General features: G+C 49.9%; 1 protein-coding gene across 6 annotated transcripts in view; it reads right to left on the bottom strand.

Moving 5' to 3' along the window:
- The window catches only part of LOC144732929 (uncharacterized), a 112,203-nt gene that overhangs the window by 27,249 nt on the left and 72,577 nt on the right, over positions 1–12,377 (bottom strand). For 5 of the 6 annotated variants that reach the window (XM_078614606.1, XM_078614608.1, XM_078614609.1 and 2 more), the window contains exons 12-16: positions 9,428–9,497; positions 5,505–5,576; positions 4,541–5,008; positions 3,783–3,845; positions 3,078–3,409 (exon numbers count right to left, since the gene is read on the bottom strand). In XM_078614606.1, coding sequence (XP_078470732.1) covers positions 3,078–3,409; positions 3,783–3,845; positions 4,541–5,008; positions 5,505–5,576; positions 9,428–9,497 — 1,005 coding nt within the window. The remainder of the gene's footprint in view (positions 1–3,077; positions 3,410–3,782; positions 3,846–4,540; positions 5,009–5,504; positions 5,577–9,427; positions 9,498–12,377) is intronic. The other variant, XM_078614610.1, reaches the window with a different exon arrangement.

Genomic DNA, 12,377 nt, shown 5'->3' with positions numbered 1-12,377 from the left:
ATTTCTGTGCCGGACATGTATCCACTCCCTCGGGTGGATGACTCCTTGGATGCCTTGATGGGTGCGCGGTTCTTTTCGACCCTCGATTTGTTGTCGGGGTTTTGGCAGCTGCCCTTGGATAAATAATCCAGGCCTAAAACCACGTTCCGAACACGACAAGGGTTGTTCCAATTTAATTGGGGCTGCATTCTGCTCCTACCACGTTCCAGCGGCTTATGGAAATGATCTTGGCAGGTCTTCAATGGGATTTGTGCCTCATTTACTTGGACGATGTCATTGTATTCGGACGCATGTTTCAGGAGCATTTGTATCGACTGCGGTCTGTGTTTGTCTAAGTGCGGGCGGCCAATCTCGAATTTAAACCGCAAAAGTGCCTTTTCTTGCAAACATCGGTGCGGTATTTGGGCCACATTGTTAGCGAGTCCGGGATCCCGACACGGATCCCGACAAAACGGCGTGCGTGCGCACATGGCCAACCCCCAAGTAGTTCAGTGAAATTCGCAATTTTGTAGGGTTCGCGTCATATTATCGCCGGTTTGTCCCCAAGTTCGCGACGATCGCAAAACCGCTCCACGCGCTGACTGCTAAGGGCCAGAGATTTCGGTGGGCGGAGGCGGCCGCGTTTGTCGCGGTGCGTTGATGGCCTCGTCAACGCGCCTCCCCTCGTTTACCCTGATTTCTCTCTGCCCTTTGTGTTGGACACGGACGCCAGTGACACTTGAATTGGTGCTGTGCTGTCCCAGGTCGTGAATGGCACAGAAGTGGTGGACTACGGGAGCCATGTGTTGTCTCCCGCAGAGCAGCTTTGGGACTTTGTCGTGTGCACGGACCATGCAGCCCTTCAATATTCCTTATGTGTTGACCAGCCTTCAGGCCAACTGTCCCGCTGGTTAGAAATTTTGCAGGACTACTCCTTCACGGTCAGCCTTACGTCCATGTTGTGCCAACGAGTTAATGAGGCGTAGTCGGATTGGGATTTGCACATTCCCGGTGTCCTGACCGCATTTCGGATGGCCCCTCACGCCTCAACAAGATTCTCCCAGTTTTATCTTATGTATGAGAGGGAGAGTGATCCCACCATTGAAGCTCAGCTGGGCATGGGATTGGGTAAGAAGAGAGCTGTCATGCCCATGCCCATGCAGGTCACGCTGAGGCGTTTAACGGAGGGTGCGGGAGGTATCTCGGGGAAATTCGGCCAACTCGTGGGACAACGGGAGTCCGGGACCCCATGGACCACTGGGGACAAGGCACGGCTGCATTGTCTCCAGGTACCCCTGGGTACATCCCCTAGATTACACCGGCCGTGGCAGGGCCGTTGAGGTGATCGAGGTGAAGAGGCCGCAGTGCGTGCATATACAGGTCGGTCGCCGTCGCTGGTTTGTGCACCCGTCATGGTTAAAACCCTATGTTCTACCCAATGTAGACAGTTCATCTCCATCTCCAGAGCAGCAGGTGTCTGACGAGCCCGGAGGTTGCGCTTCAGTAGAATTGCGTTGTGCCGCCCGCAGGATCTCAGCACCTGAAGTCCGGAAAACCCGACAGCGCCTCCGTGTGTTGGACCGCGCACTTGAGGCCGTTTGTGTGATGTCCCGGTGGTTCCCAAAATGCAGATTCCTGCTCGAGATGGGGGACCGACGTCGAGGACTTGCTCCAAGAGCGTTTTTTTTCCACTGAACCGCTCCCTTCCCATCGTTCAATTGCGTTCCGATGTCGTCTGGCGGGTGGCCACCGCCATGAGCTGGGCTGTGGCTTCCGGTTGATCTGGGGTTCCTTCCCGATGCTCGTAGGCTGCAGCACGCCGGCGGACGTCGTTAATTGTTATGCTTCCCTCGCGGTTCGGGGTTAATATAAACGATTTTTTTTACTGATGTCTGTTAACCCTCCCTGTTATACTAATTGTGTTAGCACACATTCTTGTAAGTCCTTTTTGCTCTTATTATGTGATTGTTGTCAGCTGAGACGGTTGTTTTTTTTTTCACGGGGGGAGTGATGTAGTGGCATAGCGCTGGCTGCTGGCGGAAAAGGGTAACGGTGTACGGCAGTACTCACGTCAGCAGGCCACGATATATACGAGGGGGACATCTCCGGGAAAGGTCACAGAAGGGGCCCATTGGAAAGACCCGGGAACTCGCTCGTAGGTTCCAGAAAGGGGGCGTGGCCAGGGCAGAGCAAGGCCACGCTGGGAGAATAAGAGGGGCCCCTGTGCAGGACCTCGTGACTGTTGTTGGAAGTGGGATCCCCGTCGTGCTGCTCAATTTCATTGTCGTCACCATCTCGTCATCGCCACCATCTCCTCGTTGTCGTCTCCGTCTTCACCATCTCGGGGCGCTGTTAGTCAGACAGCCTAGCAACTGTTATAACCAAGTAGTGCTGCCGACAATAGACGGTCTTAATAAGTGTGCACCCACGTAGGGTGTGTGTTATCCTGATGGTGCTTGTTAATAAAAGTGGCTCCAAGTATTACTGCCTCCGAGTTGAGTCACTACACATGCGACCGGTTCAAGTCATGAACATCCCCTCTAGAGCTGGGACAATTCGTCCATCGATGATAAATTATAATTGACTATTTTTTCAGTGGATAATTAGTCATATCCCTTCACTCGAGTCCTGTTCTACTAAAACAATGCAGCGTCTCACAGCCGTGGCCGGGATGAACCGAAGCTTTGTGTGGAGCGACAGACCAGCTCGCTTCCACACAGCGTTACGCAGCCTATGAAAAGATAATCCCGATTGACTGATTCGGAGTGAGATACCCGTTGTCAAACCGGAGCCGGTAATGAGCACACTGCCCAGGTATGGAAAACTCTCCACTCCCTCCACAACTGCCCCATCACCAAATCGGAGTTGTGGGGGTAAAGTGTTTGATGGCACAAAATACCCAGGCAGGTGCTTAGTTTTGGTGGGGTTGATGGTAAGGCCCCACACCTTAGTGGCATGCTTCAGGTTCAGCAGCAGTGCCTCCAACTCCTCCTGAGTTAGCAGCAATCCCCAACACACCACACTATCACACACACTTTCAAACCCCATCACTCATACTTACACTCCATTAGGAGCCGGTCACAAACGCATGGCCTCACCTGCTCCACCATCTTCTTGGCGAGCACCAGCGCTAGCAGCTGCTCGATGTCGGTCTGCTTGTATTCGGCCGCGTCCCCTCCCATCCTTGTGCTCTCCTGCTCCGAGCACCGCCATCTTAACATCTCCCCGCAGTCCCTCTCTCTGGCGGGCGATATCGCTAGCCTGTCGAGATCCCCGGCGTCGTCATTGTCCAAACTGCCGCCACCGCCGTCGTTCATCTCCCATTTCATCGCCACCTCCCCGACGTTGTCCCTTGCCTCGATGCCGAACCGGCTCTTCTTTCTGGCGGGGCGTAGGTACGACAGGTCGGGGTCTTCCGCCTCCCACAGGCCTTGCGGTAGCGGAAAAAAAGATTGCACGTTACTACAGCAGAACGGCGGAGTTTATCATATACGTAACAATGTGTCGGGGGTGCAGGGTACCGGGGAGAGAGGGGTAATGGTTTTTTTTTGGCAGATAAGCCGATTCCATTTTTGGTGGAATCCTCCACTGAAAAATCGTTCGTTTGCGATTCATGCAAATACAGCAATCCCTCGCCAACCACGGACTTGCCAATCGTGGAATTAATGTATACACGCTTCATTATTTGTACACCAATTTACTGACTGCGGCCTGGAAATGTGAGTATCCACGGGTAAGCACGGGTCCGCAACATGCATTTACAAATTTTGCGGGGCAGCGGCTCGCCGCGCGACCGTTCACACCTGTGCCACTTCGTAGCTTGTCAGCTGTCCATCTGTTGTTGTGCCATTCTCGCAGCGCATAGACTGCATCGCACGCACACCTCCTGGATTATAAGACGCAGCCCCCCCCCACCCCTCCGATTTGCTTTGAATTAAAAACTAATTAGCCGAGCGGTAAACACGGTGTTGAATATTAGGATTAACCATGAGATCACACACTAAATACACATTTTATGCGTTTGTAGTGGTCTATATGTGTGTTTGTGTGAAAAATGTTCTAACAAAACCGATGTTTCAAAATGTTTCTTCAACTTTTAGCATTCACTGAGTGTCCAACTGCCTTTGGTGGAGTGGTGGAAAAGTGATCTGCACACGGCGCTACGCAGCCGACAACCTGCCTTCGTGCGTCTTAAAATCCAGATAAGATAACGATGACGACGAAGATTACATCAATGACTTTCGTAAATAAATAAAACTATTTAATGACAAGGTAAAGCCCACTGAGCTATTAGCTCTTTTTCAGAAGCGACCTGGCCACACATAATAGCTCATCAAAGTGGCTTAATATCATAACACGTGGAAATTTATTGAAGCCAAATAATCGAAATGTGTTTCTAAACCTGGGGGGGGGGGAACTGGAGGACCCGGGGAAAAATCCTCGTGACCATAACGGGGAGAGAAAGAGAGAGAACAGGCGTCGTCAGGCTCTGGGATCGAACCCACGACATCCTGTGTACCAGAGCAAGGCAGATAACACGACGCTGCACTCTCTCCATTACCAAGGCGAGTGACACACCCGCCGCCGGCGCCCATCATCTGATCTTCGGTCGGAACGGCAATCATGAAGCTGTCGGGCCTGTCCAGGTAGGTACGGAGCGCTTTGCCTGGCACTCGCGTTGCCCTCCTCTTGTGCGGCACCTCCTCTGGCTGGTACGACGACAGTGACGACGGCGGCGGTGGCCACGCTGGAGCGCAACGCAAAAGCCACTCGAAGCAGTGGCGCAGGCGTGAGCAAGGCATGGGCACCAGTGGCAGCGACTGCTTGCCCTTCCAATGGTGGTGGAAGTGTGCTTCCTCCTGCAGCTGGTGCTGAGCGGTGAGGAGCGACTTGAGTCCGAGCGGGGTCTTGAGTGCGGTTGTGTCCGGTGCAGTTGTGTCCATTGCGGTTGTGTCCAGTGCAGTTGTGTCCAGTGCGGTTGTGTCCGACGCGGTTGTGTCCGGCGCGGTTGTGTCCGGCGCGCCGGTGTCTGTGAATGTAGCAGCACCGACTCGGGGTTAGTCACACCTGTACCTTTAAAATGTAATCATGGTCACTGCCATCATCACCCACTGTGCTGTACCGCCTTCTCATGGCAAGCCAGTGTATGGGCTCCTTGGCGTCCGCGTGAAGGGAGTTTCGCAACATTTACGCGATCCACCAATCCTCGCCTCCACTGTGCCAGATTGCAGGCGTGCGCCACCACCGCCCACCTATGGCATCGGGAGAAATGGTCACGGCTTGGAATGCAGTGGATTGATCATTGCCGATGATGATAATTTGTTGGTCCACCAGTCAACACCACTTGTCCCTGCTGCCCCACCAGCTTACTGAGACCAGTATGCATGAAGATCCCATGTTCACGTCTCTAGTCAACGTAGTGTTTGTTTCACGTTGTGTATTCGTGTTGTTTTAGGGTTAGGCATATTCAACATTTCTCCTACAGGGTATCCATGCCCCAGCTTGTTTCCAAGACCACTACTCACTGCCAATGACGATTCTTGGCTCCTTGAAGACAAACATGGCCTTCAAGTTGCTGCTCTCCACATCGTGAGATTCTGCAAGAACACAACAGGGGAAAAAAAGAGATGATGCATGCACGGGATATTAGCACTCAAACCGACATTTGATGCTGTAATCTAACAATATAAGATGCTCTGGAATGTAAGACACTTACATTTGTACCCCATGTTAATATGGTTGTACAACCATGGTCACGCACATCAAATTATAAGACGCACCCATAAATGTTGCTTTAAAATACCAGTGGAAAGAGTGTGTGCTATAATTCTGAAAATATGGTAATGTTCGAGTATGTACAGACAGGCCTTGTCAATCCACTGCTGAATGAGATCTCCCCAAATTGCACAGGTCCATCTGACCGAACCTGCATAATGTTGATCGGTGCAGGTTGGTGCAGTCAAGGGAGCATAAATGCTGGAGCATGTAAGTAAGAGTACAACAATGCATTTTGCCGTGCTACCCCTTGCTGACCCCATGTGAAGCACATACCTCGCTAGTCATGTATGACAAATACGGCATTGCATGGACGTATGTCCATATCCGTCCATGAAAACTTCGAGACTCCGAGATCCGACAAGACCGGGTGACTGTACAGTGATTTGGTCACAGACGACTGACAAGTGCTACATTGTTGGGTGTGTACCTCATGATGATAATTTGTATGTAATTAATATTAGATTAATAATTGTACATCACAAGTGTATTTAAGTTGCTCTCTTTTATAGTGCAATTATGTTGAGCTCATTAACAGGGCCTTCATTCCTCTCAGCAGAGTTATGGTCTCGGAATGGAGGCTTTCATTCTCATGCCTAGAAATATCTAAAAAAAGTAATATCGCATCTGAGACCTTCACAGGACATAGGCCCTTTGTCAGAAATAAGTTTGTAAAAATGTTGGTCCTTGCAAGTAGCAAAGAGCATACATGGATATGTAGTGTTTTTATTTCACACGGACAACTTCTTTTTCTATGTCACTTTTTTTTAACAGAACTCCTTGTGTTCGACACCCCGTATATCCGTCGTGATTTTCCCACTTAATCTGCTCGCCTGCTTGGCTCCGCTCGCTTCGCTCTAGTTTCTCGACTGCTAGCCTTCCGCTATATACTCTGCTAGCTTCTCCACTGCAAGCATTCCTCTATATACTCTGCTAGCTTCTCTACTGCTAGCCTTTCTACCCTCGCCTTTCCAACCTCAACCTTGCCTCCAGTGGGAGTTAAGCCATCACCGCTGGAGAGGGCGAGGTGTGGAGAGCGGGGGCCTTGGACTTCTCTTGTCTTCACTCCGACCAACTCAACTCCCTCTCTCCCACGCTCCCGTATATATCCCTCTCCTTATGAACTCCTCATTAATTACGCTGGCAACTTCCTGTCGCCTCACGCCCGTGGCCTGCATTTGCAGCCAGCCAATCACTGCTATGCATCTTAATTAGCCATCTCCTTTCCGTTGCTCTCGCTCACCGCACCTGTTCGCCCTGTTTCGACCTCACTGTCCGTAACTTGAACATGCGTGCACACCACTTGCAAACCCCTGCGCGCGTTACTCCACTACAGATATAACATCCGGCCTCCCATTCTAAAGACTTAGGTTCTACATCGTTCCATGGTCTGGTTGCATTAACGGTAATTAATACTGAAGAGAAGGAGTGTGATTTAAAGATTGAAAATTGCCATTTAATATTGAATTCAATGTTCTCAAGTCAGTCTATGTGCAATGTGAGGTTATATCCGGGTCGTTGACGGATTACAACTCGTCACGATGATTGGCTCTGCCGGTCCTGGTCCATAGCCAATGGGGGGAAGCCTAGGGGCGTGGCCCTGACGTAATGGAAAGGTGACAGCTGTAAGTAGAGGATTGGTTCTGTTGGCTTTGGCCACAGCCAATGGGGAGATGAGTCAGGGGTGTGGTCCCGGGAGCCTACGAGGGAGCCTGGAAGATTCCATAGAGGCTAACCAGGATTGGTGGAAATGTACCACGTGACCCGGGTATTAAATAGGGGTGGAGACGAAGGACACGTGGTCAGAACGGGAACGAACGGAGGAGGGGGCCACGCGTGAGCGGGGCTCCGGGTTGCCACGTGGCGGCGCGTCTCTCTCTCTATCCCTCTCACACTGCCGGTCAGCAGCGTGAAGGAAAGCTGTAATGAAAAGTGAATAAAAAACCGGATTCCAGAAGTCGCCTCAACGACCTTTATTACATATGCGAAGGGCATGGCTCCCATGGGCTACCTCACCAAGAGGACCGACTGGCAAAATGATAACTTCTGATATATTACTGGTAGAATGATTCTAGATTTGAAGCTTTCGTGACTGCAAGGATTCATATTCTTAGGTTTTTTCGGTAAAGTCACGTAGGTAAAACATCAAAATTAATAAAAATAAAATAAAATAAAGATCACGACGTTTCGGAGGCAACACAAGTCTCCGTCATCAGGTGGGACCGTCAGCAGCTAATCTGGCTGTGACGGTCCCACCTGATGACGGAGACTTGTGTTGCCTCCGAAACGTCGTGATCTTTATTTTATTTTTATTAATTTTGATGTTTTACCTACGTGACTTTACCGAAAAAACCTAAGAATATAGGTAGAATGATTGTTTTTTGATATATTGCGAGGTGCACAGACTTTGTTTTTCCAGACTGGTAGAGAACCGTCTGGTTTTTCCGATATTTTCCGTATTCTGTTATGTTCTCGGAGAGTAAAAATTTCGCTCCAACGCCAGTGCTTTCCCATATTTTTAAGGCTGAGGCTATGGCATATAGTTCGCATATTTTTCTGTACTTGATAATGTAGGTTGGTTTTGATATATATGTTAAGGAGTGCAAACACATATACGTGGGCACATATTGTTTACAAAATTGCATGAGTACATAATATATTAGTCTTTGATTTGTGAATCCGATACAAGGCATACCGACTCTGATTTATCGCCTGAAAGGTCTGAGAGTTGTGCAGAAACCTTCGTGCCTGACACCGGAGACAACGCGGGGGACTCTGCCGACTGGAGTGATGGGCATCTGCTGTGCGCCAGCGCGGGCACAACCAGCGGTCAACTGCGAGCCTCATCCGCGATTGGGGCTCCAGTGCAGAATATACTGAAGACACACCGAAGGAGCGAACTGCACCCTCGCTGGCAGCCTTGAGACAGTGCATGCAGAGGCGGAACCAGATGCAGACTGAGTGATTGCAAGCCAAGAATGGCGAGAGACTGCTGCCTTAACGTCACCTGTGCGGAGGAGATATTGGTGCTCACTCAGAGGGAGCATCTAGCGGTTGCCTTGTAACAGATCTTTTCTAATTCGTCGTCGGCATCGCAGCCTCGGGAGACCATATATTTCTTATGCCTTGGGGGTTAGGTCTTAGCACAGCGTCTGCTGTGGCTGTGAAGTCCAATCCGTGAGAGGCAGACTCGGCCACAGTTGTAGGCCAGGGGGGAGGGGGGGGGGAGTACACTTTAGAGGGCTCGTACATTCGCAGATCATCCACCTAGACATTCGTATTTTTCTTCGTCATATATCGGTTCATACAGTTTCGTCGGTTGGTCATGTGTCTTTCATGTATACTGCACACGAATAATGATGCAAAGTTGATGTTATTTTGACACTAGTTGATGCTTTGATCTATTAAATACTCAGATTTGTGGTGTACCGAGTGCCTGAGTGGTTTATTTCTGTTTCATGCTTGTAAAAACTTGTACTGCTGGACAGATCTATGGACCTGGTGACCACTGTGGAGGTCTTATAACGGATGTAAGAAAACCCCAAGACATGAGCTTAAATGATTAATGACCCATTTATATATTTACGCGATCTAACCCAAAAAACCTTTATATTATGGACGAGCTTAAATATTGTAAAACCCTCCACATACAACAGTATTCACATGCACTCACTCTCATTCACTATCACTCCGGGTGGGAACACCAAGAGAAAGCCTCCATCTTCCAGAAACTTGACCAGCATCTTCAGAAAGAATGAAAACAAGAGTACAGTGAGACCGAATACGAGCAGAATTTGGTTCTGTTTCTCCGCACACAAATAACAATGTTAAAATCTGCCAGTCAATTGGCTTTCCAGTTTAATAATAAGAATTTATACAGCACTGTAACATGGCAAGCCATTACGAGTGGTATGACAATATTATCAAGTGGCATTTCTTTAAAGCAAGCACTGGTTTAAATTTCCTGAATCTCGCTAGGTGTTATTGGCAAGAGCACTCGATATAAAGTATGGGAGCGCACGGTCAATGCAAAAAAGCAATGCCCTGATGCAAACCTATCATTAATTGGAGATAAAAATATGCACGCAGAAATCCACACATGGGACGGTGTGTTGTCTTGGTGTGGTCTGGCACTGTTGTTGTTTTGCTGCCTTGCCCAAGCTTGCATTTGTGTTGACAAATCGGTAGGAATTCATTTATGTCATTTGTGCTTCTATACTTTATATTTATTTTTAGCGACTTCCTGACCTTTTCTCAATATTGATCTTACAGGCAGTCTCCAGGTTACAGAAGGGTTCGGTTCCCGAGGATTTCTGTAATCCAAATTTTTCATGTCAGAAATTGAAAAGTGTTCTCCCAAAATGAAGATAAAATCCCTTATTCTGAAATAGTTGTGCCTCCCCTACCGTTTTCTCTCAGTACTGTATCGCGCTGTCGTTCGTTTTCTATCACTACCTGCATCTTCCGGATTCTTTAATTTGACCGAATATCTACCCTAACACTACCCATTATGTATTAAACCAATGGAACATATACTGTATCCAATTATTGATTTTTATATTAAGTGTTAACAGAAAGCAGTCACTTCCCAAAGTTCACCGTGCATTCGGCAAGGCCTAGATTTCACATACATACACACAAAGACGGAGTAGGCTCGTCGACACGCATGCATACATACATACACACAGACGTACACAACAACCGCCATTCGCCATTAAGTGGCGGTGATGTCACCACGACGCTTGTGCCAGGTTATGTGCACCATGAGGCCACGTGAAGTTTCGAACGCCCACTGGCAGGAGGTCACGGGGCAGACCCAGGTGCCACGGGTCGACTGACTGAGATGACTGGCTGATGCAATACCTGTACCCCCTACTGTGCCAACTTTCTGTGCTTTAGCCATCCGCTCGTTGTTGTGAGCGTCGCTCCTCCGCCCTCCGTTGTTGTTGGAGAGCGACTGCCTCCCAACTGCCCAGTAGCGTCCTTCACGAGCCTCCTCCACAGAGGCCGATCTTGACACCGCTGGTACCAGTCATCGGCAAGTCCACTCAGCTCCCCGTCCTCCTGTACCACATCACTACATCTCTTCTCTAGCTCGTACCACGCCCGTTGAGCCCCCTCGATCCGGCCGAACAAAAGCTGTTTAGGCATGCGGTGGCTGGGCATGCGGGCTACATGACCCAGCCAACGCAGCCTTGCCTGCCGGAGGAGCTCACCGATGGGACTTTTTAAGGATTTGTGAGCTTCTCACACAATCCAGCCTGGTTAAACCCAGGATCGTAGACAGGCCAGACTAAATGTTTCCAATCTACGAAGATGCTCCATTAGGAGGATCCACGTTTCGCAAGTGTAGAGAAGGGATGGAATGACCGTGGCCGAGAAGACGTGGAGCTTCGTGCGGAGCGACAGACCAGGTAGCTTCCACACAGCGTTACGCAACCGATGAAAAGATAATGCCGCTCGACTGATTCTGAGTGAGACTGTTAAACCGGAGCCAGTCATGATGACACTGCCAAGGTATGGGAAACTCTCCACTCTCTCCACAACTGCCCTAACTCCCATTGGGAGTTGTGGGGGTGGAATGTCCGATGGTACAAAATACCCAGGCAGGTGCTTAGTTTTGGTGGGGCTAATGGTAAGGCCCCACCTTTCAGTGGCACACTCCACGTTCAGCAGCAGCGCCTCCAACTCCTCCTCTGAGTGAGCAGCAATTACCAGATCATCGGCATACATAACATGGTTGACCAATAGGGAGCCATCCCTTGACCGCACCCGGGCATCGATCAGCCTCCCATTGTATCTGTACCAAATGGAAATTCCTCCGGTTCAGCTATTGAAGGCTTCACGAACTACGTGGTCAAAATAGATGTTAACTAATGTGGGAGCCAGAGGACATCCCTGTCGCACCCCAAGGTGTACAGGGAATGGCTTTGACTCCCGGCCACGTAGTTTTACCCGGGCCCGCTCACCATCATTAAGGTCCTTAATGAGCGTGAGGAGAGGGTCAGGGACTCCGAAAGCACGAAGAACAACCCAGAGCCCAGGCCTATTGATGGTATCATAGGCCTTGACCAGGTCAATAAAGTAGAGATGTAGGTCTTGTTGGAATTTCCTTCACCTCTGCTGTAGCAGACGGACAGAAAATATGGCATCTGTGCAGGACCGTTCTTTCCTGAAACCGCATTGGGGCTCCGCAAGCCTCTCCTCAGCATGCCTAGAAAGTCGATGTTGAATAATCCTTGCTAGGACCTTTCCCGGCACACTGAGGAGTGAGATGCCCCTGTAGTTGTTACAGTCTGTGCGGTCCCCCTTCTTAAAGAGGGGGACCACCAGGGCAACCTTCCAATCCTGCGGAACCCGTCCAGTGGCCCAGACTGTTGTTATGATGTCAGGTAGGGCAGTCTGCATACAAACGCCACCTTCCCTCAGCATTTCGTTTGAGAGATCATCTCTGTCCGGTGCCTTTCCTGGTCTCAGACTACGGATTGCCTTCAGTACTTCCTCAAAAGATGGCACCTCAGCCAGCCACTTGCAGGGGGTGACTACTTCCAATATTTGAGGGACTGCAGCCTCAGCAGGGTCATCCCCACTTTGCCCCATGATGTTTTCCAGGCTGAGGGATT

This window comes from Lampetra planeri, chromosome 44, assembly GCF_965212315.1.
Source record: "Lampetra planeri chromosome 44, kcLamPlan1.2.h2, whole genome shotgun sequence".
NCBI lineage: Eukaryota > Metazoa > Chordata > Hyperoartia > Petromyzontiformes > Petromyzontidae > Lampetra > Lampetra planeri.
The sequence above is the reverse complement of the archived record's forward strand: the minus strand, read 5'-3'. Positions and strand labels throughout refer to the sequence as shown.